At 34.3% G+C, this 24058-nt stretch overlaps 1 protein-coding gene across 4 annotated transcripts in view; it reads right to left on the reverse strand.

Moving 5' to 3' along the window:
• Nucleotides 1-24058, reverse strand: part of LOC143244318 (uncharacterized) — a 134312-nt gene that overhangs the window by 64116 nt on the left and 46138 nt on the right. For all 4 annotated transcript variants that reach the window (XM_076488759.1, XM_076488760.1, XM_076488758.1 and 1 more), the window contains exons 6-7: nt 1933-2708; nt 127-256 (exon numbers count right to left, since the gene is read on the reverse strand). In XM_076488759.1, coding sequence (XP_076344874.1) covers nt 127-256; nt 1933-2708 — 906 coding nt within the window. The remainder of the gene's footprint in view (nt 1-126; nt 257-1932; nt 2709-24058) is intronic.

Raw genomic sequence — 24058 nt, forward strand, 5'->3', positions numbered from 1 at the left:
TGATAAGTACATAATGATACTAATTTAATAGAAACAACTGACAACATTAAAGACTACTTAGATTTCAAGTTAAGTATTTTATTTCATAAGAATTAACCAATACTTTAAACAAAAGAATTTTCTGACCACATCTATATCAGCAACATGCGGTAGAGCTGGAGGTGGGAAATGAGGCTCTGGAGGAGAAAACATCTTCTGAGATGGCATTTCTTTGTCACTACGTGTATGTGCTGAATGGAAATTACCAAACAAGGACCTATATATAAAAAATTGTTTTTTTCTTCTTATAAGCATGCTTCATCATATTCTTCTTAAATCTAGATAAGGTTTTTAAAAATATTTAACACTGAAACTGGTCTACAATATTCTAGGTTTACTGTACTGTCATTTTCATTACATATTACAGTTCTTAACTAATGAAAAGTATTTCTCAACTTTTATTTATATTACCAGTAACTGTGATAAAAGTATCAAACATAATATTGGTAAATATCATGACCAGCTGTTTTTCAACTTAAAAGCTATAATATTTAAAATTTCTGCACAATTACTGGTTAAAAAAAAAATTGTCATTATATTCTTGTTCTTAAAGCAACTATTTTATTGTTTTCACTTATCACCTCCCTCTGCTTTTCAATAACTTCAACTTTCATCACTAAATTGTGATTTGAATCCAAAGTAAAATCTTAATATCTTAACATCAGCTCTGTTTTCTAAGAGTTCAAACTTTTTCTTCTGTTATTCTTGCATTCTATTTACATGCTCACACAGCAATGCTCCATTATAACTTGCATTACTGGTACTAGATAATGGTAGAGAAAGAATGACACTTGATTTTAATCTTAGTTTGCTATTGCAATCAAATAGTTCAGCTTTTCTCTCTCAAAATCATCATGATTACCAAGATGTTCTGATCACATGATCATTCTTACTGAACAGATCAAACTTCTGTACTGTTAGGCACATATGAACCCAAGTTCTATGCAGGTGTTCATCTTTCACATAAATCATATGAAACTAATATTATGGTTTTTATCACAATTAAAAGAAACAACTGCAGAACAATTATATCTTTTTGTTAATAAAGGTACAAAATTTTGTTTGCTGTTGAGCACAAAGTTACACAATGAGCTATCTGTGCTGTGCCCATCAAAGACAAATAAAAACTGAACCAGAAGCAACAATATATTTAACAATATATCTTTAAGCATTTCAAAAGGTACCCACAGGCATGTGAGATGGTGCCTAACCAGGAAGTGACATAATCTGTAAGCTACAAACCATACAACATCTGCTAAGAGCAAGCTTTGTAATAATGTTGGGTTTTCCCCTACATATTTACACAATCCTACTCTACTAAATCATCTGAATTTTTTATGATGAAAAAAAAAACTTCCTAACACTGATTATAGATCAGAAAAATACTAAATATAACTGACCATTAAGATTTCTAGTAGGTACAGGTTAACATAAGTTACATACACTTAATTCTGGGGTTCTTGATTAAACTTTTCTGTTTTTAAAACATGCAAGACATAGGTTCACTAACTGACAATTAACAAACTTCTATCTTAAGGAAAATGACACCTGACATTCAGAAAGTTACCTTTCTCGACTGGGAAATAGGATAAAGATGAAGGGCAGCTGCAACCAAGAACTAAAAACTCAGTGGATACAGATCTTGAACATTAAATGTATTGTCTTGTCTGCATATATGTTTTGTCCCCATAAGACATTATTATTAACAACAGAAGGATTCTTGGAATAGAAAAAATAATTAAGACTAAGGATGTTTTACACAGATATTTGTAGCAGTTATACCTTTAAACTTTCTGATAATGTTTTCTGCTTGCTGTAGAATTTGGAGTAAGTAGATTTCACTTTATTTTAAACTTAATTAGCTAATTTAATTTTGCTTTCTTTCCAAATTACCTTTCTTCTTGAGCATTCACACTTTCAAGTCTGTTAGGAGCAGAACTGGTGTAAGTAAAAGTCACCTGATGAGGTAGAAAAGTAGGTTGGCATGAGCTATTATAATATACAGGAACTTCAAGTTCACTTGTTGTAGTCGTAGGAATAAGTGATTGAGAAAAACAACTTGTAAGTTCAGCACTTGTACCTCCACTATGCCTTGAAGATGTCTTATCCTGAATTACCATCCATCCAGTTGATTTCACGGACTCATCACTGACATTTTGGAGATAATTAAAATCATCTGCACCGAAACAATTACTCGGAGTAAGAAGATTATCTGATCCGCTAAAGTGTAAGTTAGTCTCTTGAAATTGAACGTGATGATTAAGGCTGAAGATATCATCTATACTTAACACATTTTCTTCACTTTTATTTTGCTTAGTAACATTAAATTGTTGTGACTTTTGGCTCAAGTTTGAACTACAGAAAGAAACAGAAGGAGGAATAAGTGAGCTTGGAGTGGCATCAAAATCAATAAGGAGGGGTTCACTTAGAGCAGTAGTAGTTGTGTTAGAATTAAAGACATCACCAGTAGAGCTTTTTGCTGAATGAGGAATGGGGGCAGGTCTTTTACTTGACTGACGAATTACTGGTTTGGCTGGATGGGAAGGTACCTTTCTGTTTTGTACATTGGACAGATGTGATTTTCTAGAATATACTGTGCTCTCTTTTCCTTCCCCAAATATTGTTTCCAAGTCAGAAAAAAATCCACTTTTCTGTGATGGAACTAGTTTCTGTTGAAGAAATTCATCAATATAATTTTTTAAATATGTACAATACACAATTCTACTAAATATTTAAAGGATCACTGCAATAAAATATCATAACCAACTGTGTCACTTCAACAATAGAAAACAGCACTCTACTGGAATCAAAAAACAACACATTTATCAGAGTACCTTTCAATTTACAAAGAAAATATTTATTTCTGCCATACAGCTTTATCAACTCTCATGCTTATAATGTAACAAAGCACCAAGTTATTATATTACAAAAAATTTCCAAAAATAACCATACCAAGTTTTTAATAGTTATAAGTTTGTCAAACATTTGAACAATATCTATTGAAAATAGGAATGAGTGACACCTCTCAATGTTGTCTATTTATTAACATCTAGTAGAAGAATACAAAACTAAATGAATGAACTACTCCTTCTCTAAATGAAATCTGCTTACCTTTATTCCTTCGTCTCCAAGAAAAACGTATGTATTTCAATATAATGTTTGTTATCAGGGATACCTACTATTTTCTAATAATTTTATACAACATGGAATATTAATTACTTTTATATATAGAAACATTAAAATTTCACATTTATCACTTACGAGTTCACAAAACCTTTAGTACTCGAACCTACTGTCAAAACTTAAGGCAATCTGTTCTAACAAGCTAATACAAAACAAAAAGAAAAAATATATACTAAATACCTGATACACTTCTTCATTCATTAAAATTAAACAGTGAAAAACTGAAAAAAACTGCTGTCAAAAACCAAACAATATAGATCTATCAGAACAAGCAAAATACCAGGCTGATAAAATTGACATCAGAAAAAACTTTACAATATCCTTACACACCCCAGTATCCTAAGTTCCTCTAAATAATTCAGAGTAATGTCAGTTTTATCAAATTTTATGCAAAGAGTGGCATGAAGTAACTTGAAGCTGAACACAGTTTTGGCTCTCATTAAGAAATGGTACCAGATCCGGATAAAAAAGTAATGTTTCAAGGTCAACTAATCACATTCTTTCTAGAACAGGATGTCAAATGTAGTTCTTAAATGTAAATTCCTTTTGGAATAACAAAACTGTATTATTCATATTACTACAAGTTACCTACCCACAGAGAATGAAGTTGCCACAAACCTCTTTAAACCTTCAAATGTAAAAGTTTTAAATATTGTTTCAAAACATGATATATGAAAGAAATTAGCATAAAGTACTGGCAAGGTAAAATATAATGCAATTTCTTTAATAAATAGATAATAGAAATATGTTTAAAAATTAATGGATTTCATCACTAATCCTGGTGCCAAAACTACAGTCACCTTTTGATACGTTGATATATCAGAATTACTATGTAAAAGAATTTTTAACATTTAACAGCCACATTCACTTATGTAATACTTAAAGAAATTTGTACTATAGAATTACTTAGTTTATATCTATATGTCAGATTCTTTACACAATATAATAATGAATTTTGTCAAAAAAAAAGCCCCCCATTCAATGACACAGTGCTATGTCTGCAAACTCACACCATCAGAAACCTGGTTTCAATATCTGTGGTGGGCAAAGAACAGACAGCCCACTGTGTAGGCTTTGTGCTCAATTCCAAACAAACAAACAAAAATTAATAAACACACAAAAGAAAAAGCAGGAGTCTTGCAGTGATAATTATTTCAATAATCACAACCAAACTACAGGCAGAATAGTTTAGCATAAAGAGTTTGCTTATAGCATGATACAAGGTTGAATACTTTTTTTGTAAATTACCCAATTTCCTCATTTGTTTTGAACATTAAACAATTGCTAACATTAATTCAAAACAACCTAGCCGAATACTCAGAAATAAACTCTCAGATGTCTAATAAATGTGTCAATACTTCGCTGCAGATTAATCCTCAATCACAGTATGTGGTATCAAGGCCTATTCCTTATGGATTAATTATGACACAACATCAGCTGTTTAAAAGATGTGGATGGCAATTCTATTGTTTCTCAGAACTCAAAAAAATGGCTTTACTCCTACCAAAGTATGTATATCTGCTTCTTTTATTACTGCACAAGTAGCAATAATTAATGCAGCTGATCTCAACTGAAAAGTCTGTTGAAAAAATTGATACAAATGATTCAGATAAAGTAATATCTTTTTTTTACTACTAAGCACTTTGCAAAAGGTTAACGTGTGTTTCAAATGGCTATCATTTAATACACAGGCAATATACACTAATATTTTGTTTGCTCTTTCTATCTTCTCAGCCCCCACAACAAAATTTGATGAAGCAAATAATTACATGTACTATAATATGCACATAATTTTGAAGTAAATGACAGAAAGTATGTTCATATTTATGTATACTTCCACACATTGCTGGCTGCAATATTGGAAATTAATATAAGACAAGAATATAATGTCATACACTGTGAACCTTAGCGACATTTAAATACTTACTGTATTCTTTTCATTCAATAAGAGTTATAAAGGTTTTAAATATTATACAATTTTTTATTCATGTTTATATACAGTTAATATACAGAGGTTGAATATAATTATGCAGTATCACTACATTGCTAATCCAAGATACAATGTCCAGTCCTGCTCTATCTCATGATTGTGGACTTAACAATATTCCTGCAGCTGTTTTTATTGTAAAAGGTTCTGTGATAAGGCTATTATATTTAAAAGACAAATCTGCTCCCTGCAACTTTTCACAATCAACTAATGTATGAAAGCAACAGTTTCCCAGCATCTGTTTCTACTGCATGATTGCACAGAAATCCACAAATTCTCAATTAAGTGGCTTGAAGTATGAATACTTTATTCATTCTCCAGCTGTTTGAAGTTTGGAATGGCTGAAATGATAGGTTGTGGAAGCAATCTGTGCACACATGAAATGTCACTATTCCATAGTCTTTTTTTTACAATGTTGAATACCGTTACATGGGACACATGGATGGATGTCGCTACTGGCCTTTGAGTTCATGGATTCTCACCTATTACAACACATCACACTTTGTTTTCCATGTATGGGTACATCATGTTGCAGGTCCTTCTGTATCACCTTGGTGCCCCAAGTTCATCCACATTCCTTTTTAGAAATTTCAGTTCCCCAATTTCAACCCATATTTATGGCCTTATTATAAGAGTATTTTGTGTTGGAAAAGCCTGTTACATACTGTTCCCAAAAGTGATCACTTTTAAGTGGCATTACACTAAACCCAAAATGCCAAGTAATGTCAAAATATAGTTCTCATATATGCCATTTCACTGCAGGTTTATTGTGGTTGTATTGTGACTAATTTGTATATTCAATATAATTTTCATATGATGTATTTATCAACATCTGTGAACAAATTTACAAGTTTATTTCTGCATTAACAACATAAAAATATGAAATTCTTCACTGATTTTGGTTCTACCACTTTTGAACAAGTTAAAATTAATTTTATAGGAAATAATACATAATCTCAACAAAGATTTAATACGTTGAGCCACATAAAAATTACACTAAATATTTATTCTCATCATTTTCTTCACTGAAGCCTTTGGCAACACACACACTATTTATCAGGTGGAATACCCAAATGCTGAATGATCAAATTTGAAAAACCATTAATTTAATTTTCTAACAAGGACAGAAAATATATAATACTATTCTTTCAAAAACAATTAGAAAAAAGTAAAAAAGGAAGATTATTTTTAGAAGACTGATCAGCTATCACAACAGTTACCTTAGGAACCTTTCCATCAAAAAGTAACAATTTCAATAATAGTAGAACTAAAATGTGTAACTCTTCCAACTATTTCATAAATTACAAATTTTAAGATAGGCCATTACATACCACAAAATAAAACCATCAGGTTTAAAAAGTCTAAAAATATTGAACAATATGTGAACCTGTTAAAGATAATAGGTTTATGAGAAATCAGATATATACTGATAATGATTTCTCCTAAATTTAGCTTGAGGTGAATCATAGCCTGTAAACACACAGAATGAGTATTGTATAGATATTGTAAATCTTGAAATACATCCTTTTGAGATACTGAAAAAAATCAGACATGAAGAGTAGTTCAAATACAAGTAAAAAGTACAGTATCTTGTAACACTACAGATGTCATATAAGTATTTATACTATTCAAAATATAACATCAGCTACACTTACGATAGCCCACTGTCGATAACATCATTAAACCAGCATGTCTGTATGCCACTTTCTTTTTTAATGGTTTGCTCATGTGAAAATTTGATTTTTTTCTAAGTGTTTACAGCTGCAAAGACTGTTTCCAGAATGGCACTCTTTATTTAGAAATCAAGAAAAGAACAGTTTGAGAAAATCAAATTCTTCTGTTTCTTCTCACTAGTTAGATAAGAGTTTTTGATGGAGCTGGATTTCATATAGTACCCTCCACTCTGTTTTGTTTCATGAGAAAGTAAACTCCCTTACTGAATGAATGAAGGATGAATGCTGTTCACCCATTCATAAAGCTTTATTGACACCAGTCTCAGTATATCTTTTATGGAGATGGACTGTCCCATTACTTGATGTAATTGATTATCTACATGTATATATTACATTGAATATTGTCACAAAAGATTATTGATTAAAGAACTTTAAAGTTAAACCAATTAATACAATGAAAATAATCAACTAATTAAAATTAGTATTTATAATTATTCCATGTAAATGAAGCATTGCCATTGTGATATATCTATTATTTACAATTAACTAAAGTCTATTCTCCTTAATTGATTAGTGTCACAACCCACTAAAAGACTGGTGTTTCTGATATATTACTATTTTTAATAATTCCAACTACAATTAAATATACTTCCTTTGGTGTAACTGTGTACCACAACATGTATGCATTATGGCTGTATACAACTTACAAATTTAAACATGTGGCCTAGTGGCCAATACTACAAACTACCCACTGTTATGCCTGCTGTTTGTGTTTACCTTGTATGTCTCAATAACAGCACAGTTTTAAACTTGATATTTTGCTTCTTATTAGAGTAATCAACATTACCTGCTTTAATAAAAAGCTCAGGGCAACTTAGCTCAGAAATATGTTTATTGCTGGATAAGTTGCTCATTTAATTGTATTTGTCAAGCATTACTATGCTAGAGTACAAATCTAAAAATAAGTAACAATTTTACATTATTAACTTGCATGAATAGGACTCCCATTTAATTAGACAGAAAACACTAAGTGAAACAAGTCTCACATTCACTTTAAACACTGCCTAATACCATAATACTTAGGTTCTTTCACTTATTGATTTGTCAGCATATACAAGTTTTTACAGCTTCATCAAGCACATACTGTGAAATGTAAAGGCAGTAATCATTTTAATATGTTCTCTATAAACTTCCTTATTAATTTTTCATATACATACTTAAAGTTTCTCATCCTGATGATGGAATTTTAAAAAATGCTGAAACATATTTCATTAAATAATTTTTATATATTCCTGTGATTTAAATATTTCTCAACAGCTTGATTTCCAACTTCTGAAGTACTTACTCTGCTCAAAGTGCTTATATAGTAATATCACAAGTTTTCCTACCAAATAGTAAACATTGTACTTTGTTTCTCTAGAAATGGTGTGAACTTGTTTCAACTGAAACATATGTCATACTGTGACATGAAACATTATTAATTTCACTGCATGAAATGTAAAGACAATGATTTTTACCAAGGAATTATTTTAAATAAACTTATAAAATGGCTGTATGGAAAGATGAAAACAAGTATAAATGCAGTAACAAGATGCATTATAGTCAGAGGATATTTTTTTTTTAAATTATAACTCAAAAAGTAGGTTGAACACCATCCTGATTTTTTTGTATATCATATTTAGAGATATAAGAATATATGGTAAAAAACTGAAAAGGCTGAATAACTGGTGACATGGTCAAACTGTGGCCTGAAGTAAGGCTATTTTTAGCTAAATCATAAAAAGTTGCATGCAACTACATTTTTTTTTACAGGAGATATAATACACTTTTAATTACAACAATTGCTGATTAATCAGATATGTTATTAGAAATTTGAAAATACAATTCAGTTTATATCATATTAAGTCTTAGAGCTATGGCTTATTAAATAAACCAATGTTTTTTACAATTTTGGGTTTTCAGGTGATTTTACAGCCTCACTATGAAAATCCTAAGAGAGGTAAACTTGGTTTGAGACCATTTTTGAATTCTGCAAAATTAATTCAGTCAGTGTTGCAAATTTCAGCCTTCTACCACCATTACTCTTGCAGCTTTAAGCAACCAAAGTTACCTGAAAATGAATTTGCCAAAAATAAAATAAAAAAAAGTTCTTAAATTCTACAGGGCTGTAAATTAGAAACTGTTAGAGATATTGATCTAATCTTTGGCAATTTTTCATTATATGGGTATATGAGCACAAGTGAATTTTTTCAAGGCATTCTGAGGGGGTCACCGGAAAAATTTTCCAAAATCTGGATGATTTGACATGGAATGACCCTATAGCAACTTATTGAAATCAGGTTGATCCTTATCGAAATATTAATACAAAAAAGTGTAGCATCCACTCTGGACACAAACTGTGACTTAGGGTTGGTTGGTTGGTTGATTTAGTGTTTTATGGCACAAAGCAGCTGAGCTATCTGTGCCAAACATTCAGTAAAACGGTAAAAGTAAATTCAGTAAAATTCATAAAAGGAAATTAAGGTAAAACAAAACAAAGTTAAAAAATAAATAAATAAAAGCATAAAACCAATGTTTACATCTAGTCTATGACGTCAAGAAAAAAACTACAGCGATTCAAGCTGTAAAGGACTTTCTGTAACGTGACTGTAATAATCATAACTTGCCAGGAAGACTAACCGGTAAGTACAAAAACCACCATCAGTCACCTGAAGTTGGCCTTTTCAGTCCTGGTTTCGAGTTACTTAATGTTATGGTCACTTTCTAATTTCAAATTAAACTAGATGAACTGTAATTTTTAAAAGGGAGCCACATTAAAAAGGTGTAAAGTATATATCAAAAAACTTAAATGGCATTAAAAATACTAATGTCCTTTAAAAAACTAAAAACACTACCAAGGTGGACAGTGTCACCATCACCAATAACACTGTCTAATGTTATGGACAAACCTTGGAACAGAAAATGCTTAAAATGGTGCTGCTGTTGTGAATCATAATGATGACAAGAAAGTAAAATGTGGCTCATTGTAAACAGAGTGTTACACAAACTACACACTGGTGCATCAGTTCCAGATAAAAGAAAACTGAGTTATGAACTGTGATCAATGCATAATCTAGTTAGAACTTCCTCTTTCTGATCCTAGCAGGAACAAGACGGTCAAAGTCCAATACAGGGTTTTATTTTACGACTAAACAAGGTGAACTTTTTGTTTAATTGCTTTTTAGCACAAAGTTACATCATGAGCTGTCCAATAAGTGCCAACTACGGGTATCAAAATTTGATATTACGTCATAAGCCAACTGACTTGCCACTAAACCATTAAAACATGCATTGAAATAGCTTCACAGTACTTGATAACAATCTTTAAATTTTTAATTAATCAATTTCTTTAATGAAAATATATGTATGCAGTTTCACTAAAAGTGAATATTAATTCAATTTCACGTTTGTATTTATAACTATTGAAACATTTAAGCTGGACCTTGACAAATTATAGCACTAGGTTGCCAAGATGACTAAAAACTTCATTGTGGCGCCTTGTATTTTTCCCATTTTATTCGCAAGTAGGAATGTGCTAAATAGAACTTGAATCTAGAACAGTTCTGAACTGCTTTCGCCTACAAATCCCAAATTAAACTTTGATTCAAGAAGTTTAATAGTAGATTCAGCACGTCATACTTTTTCCCCTTCTTCCAGGAATGAAATCGCTGAGGTTGAAAAACATGTAACTAGTTTCACGCCATTTTTTTACTTCTTTTTCTCATTTCAATCAATCATGAACATGCTTACTCATATGGGACTAAATGCAGTAAGTTTAAGCAATCCTATCCAAGTGGTTGTTGATATTATGCGATTGTTAGCATGCACTGGTTGCTATAAGAGTAAATAAGTATAGCTCCCATTTTGCAGTACAAGCAGTGGTGAAGTTAGGTGAGGCACACCAGAAGACCTTTACTTATAAGCAAAGTACAGTGGTGCAGTGAAGCGTAAATTACACCTATTCTGAAACAACCTGCTTGGTTATCGACATCGCAGTACTTATTTTAAGTTCATTCACTGCAAGAATCCACCCAAGTTACAGTTATTTAGTTTACTATTTTAATAACTGCACATACTGAAGTTTAATATATTTATATAAAAAAGTTAAATAATGAACCCTTTGTTTAATACAAAACTGCCTCATATGATAAAAACACACTGACTTGTAATACATTCCATAAACTTTTCTATATCGAAATTAGCTCCAAGAAATGAAAATATTTATCGAAGCCCGATATAACCACATGCTAAGCATTCCTTTAGAACCAAGGTTTCTTAGTTAGGTGACTAAAAACGTGTTGTGACGTTTATTAAAACATTGAAATAGTGAACAATACCTAGTTAGTATGATCCCACGTTACGTGATATCACCAATTTAATTTCACTTAATTTAAATTTCTATCCAACAGACCATAAATTAGTTCGAAGTAAAAATATGTCTGCAATAGGGATTTAGTCTTAAAAGTGCACTTTTGTTAAAGAACAGTACAATTAGCCTTCATATAAGATTAGAATTCAGTTTTATCATCATTTTTACCTTTTCCTAACTATGTCATTTTCTATATTCTGTTGAAAAGTTATTTTGCAATTAAAATATATTTACCTGTTTTTTTAAAAACAGTATTTTTCTAGTCAACATTAAATTGTTAATATACAAAATAAAATTTAAAGGATATAAAACCTGGAAGTTTATTCTTACAACTTTAATAATACTGTAATCAGTAATTCCCTGGTAATCAGCAGTATTTATGGATTTACAATACTAAAATCCAAGATTGGATTCCTCACAGTGGATAGAGTACATATATTCCAATGTATGAGTTTGTGCTAAAACTGTTCTCATAATGTTCAAAATATAACTTACATGTTTCATCCTTCTGTAGTTCACTAGAAATTACACAGATTTTTCAAAAAATGTCTTTTACCCTCTTACTATTTACCTACTTGTTCCAGTTATATTAACAAATGTATAAAGTGGCCTGTAAAAGTACCAAATATTTAATAAATTATGCATTCAAATAATCCTAGCACTGCTAAATGAAGTTCACCTTTATTTATGATTACGACATGCTTAATTTCATTGTCTATCACAAGTGTACGTTTTGTAATTGTTCTGCTCCGTTTTTCTTCATATAAATGTCAATAATTATTCATAAATTTTCATTACATTGCAGTAATCGACTACCAACTTTTTTTTTTTTCAAAGTCACGGTTCATAAAATGGCTCCGAGTTTTTCAAGTACAAACTTACAGCTCACAGCTGAGCCATCACATGACTGTTTGAGATCTAATAACACTTTTGGATATGGAAGGTTAAGTCCCTTCGACTGATGTATGAGATTTACTCTAATCCTTCCTAAACAAAAATTTAATTTGAGGAAAAACTAGTAGGTTCTAATGAATGATATAATCAAGTCAAAAATAAAATTAAGTATATGAGCAATCCACGATAGGTATAGTTGGCACACAAGAATGTAGCTAATAAAATGAAAATCATGTAGGTTTATTCTAATCCTACATCAAATAATTTCAATTGTTGAGGCTATTCAGGATTCCCCCCACTTTTTTTTTTTTTTTTTTACACAGGACTAAATATTGTTAAAACAATTTAATATGCAAATCAGCAAGTCATGTGACTCCAACCTACATAATGCTTCAAAGGAGCAGCAGTTATAGAGCTTAAATTTGACCTTCTTTGCATTAGGTAGTGTTGAACCATCGAAAACCTACCACTTTCAACAAGTTATATAACAGCCCCTACTTATGCACAACACATACACATTTTGATCATAATTTCCAGCACAGGGGTATTGTTTGGACTTCATGGCACTCTAAAACAAAAGGAATATGAATAAACTTGGTGAACCAGATCCATTCTGAGAAACCTGCAATAAGTGTCCTATTCATATCAAGTACATCAGTCGAAAGCCCACAAGCAGCTGAAGAATAATAAAAAGACATTCGTATTATCACATATCACTCAAGTTGCCGATGCAGAACTTTGTATACTTGTGCAATCAGTTTTGAAATAGGCACTGGAACAGTCAGCACTGTTCACTAGATGGATTATGGAAACCCACAAGAAAGAGTTGTTTGCTTCAGGCATAACAGCCTTATACTGAATTTTTTTAAATGGAAACGGTGTTACATAAAGCATGAAAGAATGTAGTGTAATTCCTAGAAATGTTATCTTGTTTGAAAAAAATACTGACAATAAAATATGTAAGAAATTTAAAAAATCAAGTGAAAATCTGACTTCAAATAGATATAGAACTGCCCCTCCTTTATTGAATAAAATAGAAAAAATCTTTAATTTTAACATCAAACCACCATTTAATGTGGAGTAATCCGTGTTGTGTGCTTGAAACATAAAGACAGGATTCCATGAGTTTTCTTAAAACAGATATCTACAAACAATCTAATTTTTAACTGAAAAAATGTTACCAATCACGTGAAAACAATGCCAAACTCCAGAAGCCATAATTATTTGTTTTTAATTTCGCACAAAGCTACACGAGGGCTATCTGTCCTAGCCATTCATAATTGAGCAGTGTAAGACTAGAGGAAAATCAGCTAGTCAACACCACCCACCACCAACTCTTGAGCTACTTTTTTACTAACAAATAGTGGGATTGTGACTTCTTGCCCGGCATGGCCAGGCGGTTAAGGAGCTCGACATGTAATGTGAGTGTTACGGGTTTGAATCCCCATCACATAACATACTCACCCTTTCAGCCGTGGGGGCATTATAATGTGACGGTTAAAACTTTCCCTTTCTATCACACAATCACTCCAGTGATAACAAATCTTAAGCCTGTATTCCTTGAATAAGAAATATAACATATCCTGCCGATATCGTGAAACAAAGGAAAAGAAACATTAAAAACAAGCTTATATATTTAAAAGCAAATAAAACAAATGTGGTTTATCTTAATAAAAGATGTATGAATACGAGCAAACAGATCTGTTTCAATATCTTATGAAATGTTCGTTAAGAAAACAAGGAACAGCAGCTCATATCAAGATACAATATTACAAGTTGTATCTCCACTGGTGCAACATGTCAAAGTTAATATCGGCCATGACCACGTTCCACTCATATGAACGTGAAAAAATAATAATGATAAAAAAACTAAGTACTCGTCTCATTAGTTATACATACATCTAGTGAAGTACTCTTTCGTCTTATCTAACATCATTTTAAAAATTACAGCATTAACATACCTAACCCAAAAGTTTACATTTTAATATACTTTCTCACTGATTATATAGGAACTATATAATAAAATGTTTAAATTTGAAGCTTTCAAAAATGGTAAACCTAGTTTGGAGGTTATTAAAACTATTTTATGTAAGTTTGACATACTGTCGATAAAATTAGAAAGAAAAATCCATCTTTACAATAGTTCTTCTCTAAGAAAAAAGTGTTATATGCCAGTTCAGATACATTGGATAGTATATTTAAAGGAAAAATCAATTTCAATACAAAACTAGCAAATGTTGCTAATTTTGCTTTACTAGCTTGTAGTAATTGTATTAAATCACAGATAAGTCGCAGTACGTGAACATTAAATGTACAGTAATGGTTGTACAGATTGGTATTTTCAATATATACAGTTCTTTGATTTTACTATATATAATGTAGTTTTGAGTTATATATACCATCCCTAACTTAAAGCAGCTGAACGGAGGTTGGACACAAGAAACCGCTGCCCAAGTGACACAGCGTTAACTCCCACCCCCCAAATCTGAAACTGCAGAGGGGTTGGGGGGTTCAAAGATATTTCACAGGTCGAACTTGTGGTCTGTAGCCTTGCCTGACAACTACTGTAGGCCAAACCTGTCCGGATAGAGTATTAAAACACTGCAGTTCAACGAATGGTTATAATACAGCCATCAACCTTCAAGATACATCCAATTTACACTTCCCAATTTTGCCTTTTCCAACAGTAAAGATTAAGCTACAAAAAAAATCAATTTTAATTTGACTTTCTAAACAGCTTTACTGATCTTTTTGTATTCAAACCAGCACTGAATACTGTTTAAATTTATCATTGATGCGTATCTGAGTTAAAGAAAGCAACATATGACATCAAGGGCATCCACAAGTGATTGAAATTTTACTGGTACACATTCAATAGAAGTCTCTTGGTTTTGATTTCAAGAAAAATTATACATGTGCATTGATTTTTAAAACATATAATGGTCACAAACATATTTCCAGTGAACATCCAAAATATACTATTTTAATGCTAACAAATATATATGGCTATACATCACCACACCTGTAAGAGTGGTTTGTTGAAAATCTACCGCTAACAAGATTCAGTACAATTAAGATTTGACAAAGTGTTCATTATGTTATCAATACTGTAAAAAGGTTTTCTACACCACAACCTAAAATTAAGTGACAGTACTAAATGGATAACGTTATGTTGGGTCAGTAACTAATGATTACCCTCAGAACATACTAACAACCAGATGCAGCAACTGACAGCAACATAATTTAAGTAGACAGCTAATATTTCCTGAAATATACTATTAAATAAAAATTCACAATCATTGTCAGTTTAAAATCTGTACATTGATATCTATGACTTCAAAATTTAGGTCTATCACAAAGGTTCTTAATTTGTTTAATTCTCAATCCCTCAAAAGAACAAGCAACAAGAAATTATCTAGTCTGATCTCATAAAATCAATAGGCACAGAGCCAAGCCTTGAATACAGGACCATAGTCCATATAAAGTGCAGGCATAACAGTGACAGTGCCAGAGCAGATAGACTTAGCTGCAGTGTTGGCAAACTTGTTCCCGTGAATACTGACTGGCCCATTTCTCTTTAACATTTACTTCTATCCAGTTTTTCTGGATACCAAGTCACGTTAGGGCAAGAGAAATGGCATACAGTTCAGCAGTGAACATAAAAACTGCAGAGGGGATTCTGCACACAACCACCAAACCACAACAAACCATAGCAGAACCCACATAGTCACCTGATTTCAAACCATATGAATACGAATGGAAGGATGGTTCAAAAGATGTTCAGCAAATAGCAGACAGTATTTCCAATCAGGAGTGTCTGCTTTTCTCAGATGACTTAAAGATAGGTTGCAACTGGGGGCTGTAAGAAGCCATGGTGGGATGGGCTGACCAGTGGATACAGCAATTTTATCCAAGAACAGGCAATTCATCTAACTGCACATGGATACAAAGGCCAAAAGGAGCAATGGCAGACCATCTGGTCTGAAAAAGCATGGCCCATCAAGGAAGGAAAACACGTCCCCAGGTGGGATGCTTTGATAAGGAATGAAGTTTCGAGGCATATAGTAAAGACGGTTGCAAATGGTGGAGGTGGAAAGGTTCATCAGACACTACCTATAAGCTCTGAACTGGAGATTAGCGAAAAGCCCCAGTGCAGATCCGAAGTCTTTGATGATGAATAGGGTCTAGCATCTTTAAGGCCAAGGTCCTGTCAGAGCCATAGACCAGTGATCCATAGTTGAGTTTCAACCTAACAAGAGCACGATATATTTTTAGCATAGAACATCGATCCACTCCCCAAGTGGTGGTAGAGAGGACACAGAGGATGTTCACTACTTTTGTACATTTGACCTGTACCTGCTTGATGTGTGGTATAAAAGTCAGCTTATGGTTAAATATAAGCCCCAGGAACTTAGTCTCAGAGGCCACAGGTAGCACAACTTCAGTGATACGGAGTTTAGAATCAGGGTGAATACCCCATTGGCAGCAAAGTGCATGCAAACGGTTTAAGAGAGAGAGAAGGCAAAGCCATTTGCTGTGGTCCACTTCAGTAAACAATTGAGGGCATTCTGTAGCTGCTGCTCAATATACCTCATGTTCAACGACTGACATGAGATGTGAAAGTCTTCGACATAGAACCCATTTGCAACAACGAGAGGGAGTTGTTCAGTGATGGCATTAATTTTTATACTGAAAAGTATGACACTCAGAACACAGCCCTGAGGGACTCCAAGTTTCTGTAGAAAAGAACAGGAAAGTGTTGAATCCACACAAACTCGAAAACTCCCGTCTATTAAAAAATTAATAAAAATGGGCAATTGGCCACATAACCCATATAGATGGAGGTCTCACAAAATGCCAAATCTCCATTTTGTATCATAAGCTTTCTCAATGTCTGAGAATATTGATACAAGAAGTCATTTGAGAAAAGCTTCTCTGATTGTTTCAAGTCAAATCAGGTGGTCCATGGTGGAGCATTAACCATCCTCTCTAAGGTCTTACAGATACAGCTCATCAAAGCAAATGGACAGCAGTTTGAAGGAATCTTGGGATCCTTCCCATGCTTGGAAAAAGGCAGGCATCAGGAAAACATTCTCTTGCCAAATCCGGTTAAAAACAACCAGAATGATAGCAAGAGAAACAGGAGATAGATGGTGTAGCATTTCATCGTGTATATCATCAGGTCCAACCAATGTACTGCCAGACCAATGAAGAGACAGTTTGAGTTCCACCAGTGTAAAGAGACGATTATAGTCACAGAGACAATCAACTCAAAAGGAAAGAGGTGATTGCTCTGCCCGAGTCTTGATGGCTAAGAAAGTAGAGAATGAAGCAGAAGTGCTAGATACCCAATAAAAGCTTTCACCCAGAGTACTGGCCCTGCTCCGGTTATCAGCTACTTCCTGGCCATCAGAGAGCAATATCGAAAGAGGGACAGAATCATACTGCCCACTAACTTTTGAAATCTTGTCCCATATGACTTTAGAACTGATGGTAGAGGATATGCTGGTTGTGCACTTAATCCAAGATTCCTTCTGGCTTTGTCGTCTTACCCATTGAGCACGTGCACAGGCTCACTGGAAAGCGATGAGGTTCAAGAGTGTGGGATATATACAGAAAGTATCCCAGGCTCGTTTTTGAGCCTTCTGTGCCATGTGGTAGGCAGGATTCCACCACGGATGACGATATAGTGAAAAACGTGTCGAGGTTTTAGGAATGCATTGAGCAGCTGCTTGTATAATACAGTCAATTACTGCTGGCACACAGTCGTCAATTGATGGCTTAAAGACAATGGCAGGATCAAGTTCTACAAGAACAGTATACAAGAGACAGTTTGTCTGATCCAGCTTCCACCTGGGGCATGTTGGTTGGGTGGCATCAACCATGGCCAGTTTCTCTCAAGATTATAGGAAAATGTTCACTGCCTTGTGGATTATTGTCAAACCTCCATGAAAAATGGGAGAATAGTGAATGGAAGCAAGTTGACAGATCAACGGCAGTAAAGGACTGACTAGACACATGGAAATAAGTAGAAGAACCAGTATTGAAAAGAGAAAGGTTGTGATCAGAGAGCATATGCTCTACAGAGCAACTCCTCCTATCAATATCACCACTTCCCCCAGAGGGGATGATGTCTATTAAAGTCCCCCAGGATTAAAAACGGAGACAGCAACGGTTCAATGAGAGCATCAAGGTCTGATTGATCATATGTCTTTCCAGGTGAGAGATAGAGAGAATAAACAGTGATGGTATGACCCAAGGAAACACGGATGGCTACGGCCTCCAAGGGTGTGTCAAGTGGCAAGGAAGGGTGGGCACATGCTGATTAACCAACAGTGCTACCCATCCATGCACTCATCCATCACACAGCCTGTCATTTTCGTTTTAAGAAAACTGCCAAAAGATGACTGAATTGGCAGGTTTCAAACATGTTTCCTGTAAGCAGAGACAAACAGGATGGTAGGAAGCAATCAGTGTTTTGATGTCATCTAGATTAGAGCGTAGATGTTTACAACCACATCTTTTTTCCTTACTTTCCTTATTCGAGGGAGATCTATCGACCTCTATGGATCCTGCCCTGGGTCGATTGGGCAGGTCTTTGCTGTTGGAAGGGGATTCCAGAGACTGAAGACATGAATGAATGATTGTTTTGCATCTTGGGGTGAGAGAGAAAGATGGATCCGAGGAAATGCCTGTACCTGGAACCAAAGGATGTGGATTTTGGGGTTTGGTGGAATGTATATAAAGGACAGAGCTAGGTTTTGAAGTTGATTCATCAACTTTAACCATGGAGGTCAAAAAACTTTTCATTTGTTTGGAGAACGATTCTTTAGGAGGCACAAAGAGATCTGTCTGTACTCCCACAGTAGATGTAGAATGAAGTGCAGCAGCATACATCTGAGATGATGTGGTGGACAGCAATTTTCGAGCCTCAGGATAGGTAATGTTATGAATCATTTTCAAACACTGTACCTCTTTTTCTTCCAACTATTTAGGGCAAGAACAAAAGTAGGACAGGTGAGAGCCATTGCAATTGAAGCAATAAGGGTCCGTTTCATACTCATAAGCATCATGGTCCTTGTCACTGCAACGAGCACACGTCAAGGAACCACAACACGTCATCTTTGAGTGACTGAACTGTTGACACTGGAAACATTGAAGAGGGTTTGGAATATATGGCCGTACTCTGCAATTAAGATGACCTGCCTTGATGGTGGCAGGTGGACGTGGTGATGCAAATGTCAGAATGAGGACATTGGTCGGCACCATAATTCCATCTTTGCGAGTGGAGATATGCCTCACTGCAGAAACTCCTTGGGTGGAGAAACCAGCAAAAATCTCCGACTCTGGAATGTTCTTCAAATCCCTCTCAACAATAACTCATGATTAATTCAAAGTAACATGAGGTGTAACCTCTATATCCCCAATAGCCTTTGAATGCAACAGGAGTTCACTGTGTTGAAATTTGAATGTTTTCACCAATATATCACCAGATCAAAGCTTTTTTACTGACTTTGGAGAGCCAGCATGTCTCTCTAGTCCCTTCTGAATGAAAAAGGGAGACATTTGCCCTAAAGATGTGTTCAAAAGAGAATGTAGTACAAGAAAATGAGGTACATCAGGTGTTACAGATGTTAAAGATTACTGCTCAGAATCTTCAAGATGTGGTCATTTACCTGTGGACTGTTTTTTCACTATTTTATTCAAGTTTTTATTTGGAGGATCCATAATAAAAAAGGGAAATTTCAGTGCCCACTGACCCCACCCACCATGGAGCATTACGAGGGGACACACTACAATGTCAAACAAGGACACTGCAGCAATGCCAGGGTTTTGTGAGCGCTATACCAAAACACCAGCATCAGATGTAATGTCCACAACACCTGTTGAGAACATCCAACATTGGTACTTGGTTGACCCTAGTACAAGTGGACCATCCGACTGACCCAAGGGGGAAACCCCAAGGCCACCTGTCTACAGGAATTCAAGGCCAAAGTGGTGTGTTAGGGTTGGACCCCTCAACCACCAGGATTCTCTCCTCCCCTTCACAGGTTGCCATGCATGGCAAACACATGGGTGGATGTTTAGATCCCAGAGGAGGTAAACTGAAAGAAAAGAACCTTCCCTGGGAGGTCCCCTCACCACGTACAGGAATCCACATCGAGGGGTGTGACTTAGGGAGAGAAACAGTTGGGATATATAGTAAAAGACTCTCTCTCTGAAACAGACAAGAGGCTCATCCCATGAGAAAAGAAAAGAAACTGAAATTAAAATCCAATTAAATTGGGGCATTGCAGTTGCCCAAAAAGAGGATACAACCATTCACTCAGTGTAGTTATTTGTGGTATGATTATACAAGACAATTAAAACAAACAAGTTGAGATGTTTAAAACAACAGTTTTCAATGGTTCAGATGATATTTCATACATCAGTATACATGAAGCATAGCAACCTGTTGAAATCAGGTTGATCGCTATCAAAATACCAATACAAAAAGTGTAGCATCCATTTTGGACACAAACTGTGACTTAGAGAGAGAGAGAGAGAAAAACAGTCGGGATATATAGTAAATGCCTCTCTGATACAGACCTCTTGTAAACACCAAATGACCGAAGCCTGAAGTGTAAAGAAGTAAAATCTTCAATAAAAGGTGACTCAAGGTAATCAATGCCAGTTTCCATAAACTTGGAAGACAAAGGGTTCGAGAACAATATTAACATACTGGTCTAGTAGCTTACGAGACTTAAGAGTAGGGTTAGCATGTCAGATTATGACTCAGATTTTGACTGGTCAAATAAACTATAACCTCTATTAAATACAATAAGAACCCACTTATTAGGTCTCAAAGACAACTGCTTCCCTACTAGGTTTACAATGGTACATAGTAGTAGAAAAGTTAGGGGTAAAAATATAGATTCAGATAAGATTAAGTTATCTGTCTCTAACAGATTTCAACTATATTAGCTCTTTGCAATGAAGGAAGTGATCATTGTACACAGGGTGGGGATTCTCTCTCTTGTTAAGTATATGTAAGGAAAGGTATAGAAATATTAGGACAACAACTTGCTTACCAGATACTAAAATCTAGAATATTACAAAGTATGCTGATAATTAATTGCTAGAACTAAGTAGCATCCTATTTTAGTAGTTCATGTAGGAGAAAATTGTGTTGCAAATTTTAAATCAGAGATGTTGCTTAAATACATATAAAGATCTACTTCAGAGGTTTATACAGTGATTGGAAAACAAGTACAGCATAGCAAGTTAAATGATGGTTTTAAAGATATGTCTGTCCGTTTTCCTTGCTTAAATACATCTATGTGTTCTGTGCCATCCTGTGATGTAATTGTCATAATACAGTCCTCCACCAACACAGATGTGACATGACCTCACGCTCAATAATCCCTATAAGTACTAACATGACTATACGCTCATTTTTCATGAGGCAAAGAAAATGTATATTGTAAAGTGGGAAGGGTTGGAAGATGATGTCAAGAGGAAAATATTTACCTAAAATATATGTATTTTCAGGCAAGAAAAATGTTAAAATGTACCTCTCTACACCACTAAGAGCAAGAATCTTGTATGTAAAATGATGGAAGGACTAGTACTGATCAGTTACAAAGCTCCTTTCTGAAGTAGCATAAGAAAAGCCACTTGGGTGAAACTTCCATGAGGCTAGTGGTTGTCTAGTGGAGAATCATCTGGTGAAAAACATCTTTCTCAAGCTGAGAATGCCCTTTGTCAATTTGATCTTATTTATTAATTCATATACTACAGAAAAATTTACAGTGAAGAATATCAGGTAAATCTAGTGCCAGTCATAACATGTCACAAAAGTGGATGAAATGAGAGAATATGTAAAGTGGCTAGGCATAAAACCATTCTATCTTGGTGAAATACTTCCAGGAAATATTGTAGCAACAGATGAATAGAGGAAGAACTCCAACTTATATCCAGGAGCAAATTGATGTACCATCTGGCTGGACATATCTGCCAGGAACTGCTTGAAAGATACTATAATGGGGAAGTACTGTACTGCACTTTCAGGGAATATGTCAGCCATACATCTCAAACAAGGGGCAGGCCCAACTGACCTTCGAGAGGGAAAGAAGGCAATGCTTGTTGTGTATGTTGGGATTAAGAAAATAAGGAATCTCCCATGTTCTTACAAAAGAACAAGGAGAATATGCAGTGGGTCCCTAGTGAGAGACAAAGTAATGCGTTACTACAGCTAAAGATAGCAAGGACAAGAAATATGTAAGGGCAAGACTACATCTAGTTCAATCTGTATTTTGGGTTTTGTTTTTTGTCTTTTTAACGGTTGCAGTACTGACTATGTCACTTATACAAATATACTGCCAATTCAGTTTTGCAAAAAATCCCATTTCAATGGTTGTCAATGAGCAGAGATTTAATGCTTTTTATTCTCCCCTAATCAATATGGGTTTAGAATAAGTATTTACTGTGAGGCAATTTTAGCCACTCAGCAAGTAACAAAGGCATCAAACATTAGGAATGTAGAATATATTCCTCACTTACTATTTCATTTGGCAAGTCTTGAATTTTTATTGCTTGCTTGTTTATTTTGTTGTTGAGGGTTTTGTAATTTGTTGGAGTTTATAAAAAACATGGTGTCATGAAATGTATGAATAATATGAGCATGACTGATAACCATAAAAGGCAAAACTCTGCATATTAGAGCCTCTGGACAAACTGCATAATGGTAACTGGAGGGAGGCAGTTGAAACCACCCAGTGATGTAAGCAATGGGAGTTGAATGTGTTCCATGTAGTCCACACAGCAGCCTGTGAATTATCCTATAAAAACTGGCAATAAAAAGAGACAAAAGAAGCTATGACACTCCAAACCTTATGGGAGGAAAAGCAAAAAAAATGTATGGTTAAACTCACCAAAGAAGAATGTGCAAGACGAAAGAGTTGGCAAACTCAATCAGTTAAAGAGGAATGGGATAAATCTAGAAAGGATGTCTACCATATTAAAAAAATGTAACAATAACTTCTATGAAATGAGGCAGTCCAAGAAAGAGAGCAATAGACAGCTCAAGATAATAGGGATTGGAATAATTGTACAATGATGAAATAGAGAGAAGAGATAGGAGAAAACTTTCAAGTCACCTTTCTGAGCAGCCCAAGTCTACTGAAGAAAGAAGTGAATTGAAAATATCACCCAGTCTCTAGAAAAGAAAGTATAGGAGACGTCTAAGTCATGATTCACTGATTATGAACACAAGCAAGAAGCAGAAAATGATCATGAAAGACAAATGATATGAGAAATAGTAATCCAACAGTTTGAATGAAGATGTGTGTAAGAGCCATACAATGGTCTCAGTTAGGGAAATCTGATGAGGGAGGCAAAAATAATGGATTATTTCCTCATGGTAATCTGCAAAGAAATAACAGGTAAAGAAGGAAAGTATGATGGCCTGGCTGAATAGCGGTGAAGAAACAAGTGGTAGTAGATAACCAACTTATGTTTACAAGAGGGCAAGAGTAGAAAACAGGCTACTCTGCAGAAAAATACAATAAGTCACCTAAAGAGCTAAAGAAAAACCACCTACAAAACTGCAGGCACAACATCCCATTGCAAAAAAATGTTAACACCAAGGTTGCAAAAGTATTGAGATGAAGGGTTTTGAAATGTGAAAAAGTCCAAAGATAAGGTTAGAGTGCAAAAAAGGCAATTAATTTGAATCAATATGGTAACGTAAATCATTTGTTATTTCTGTAGGTTTACATGAAATAAGGAAAATATATACATTTGCTGCAAAAAAACAACCAAACGTTAACAATTAAATGATCACCATTATCACAATGAGTATTTTTCATATTTTGTATAATGCAACTCTTTCCT

The sequence above is a fragment of the Tachypleus tridentatus genome, chromosome 2 (genome assembly GCF_004210375.1).
Source record: "Tachypleus tridentatus isolate NWPU-2018 chromosome 2, ASM421037v1, whole genome shotgun sequence".
In the NCBI taxonomy this organism is placed as follows: Eukaryota; Metazoa; Arthropoda; class Merostomata; order Xiphosura; family Limulidae; genus Tachypleus; species Tachypleus tridentatus.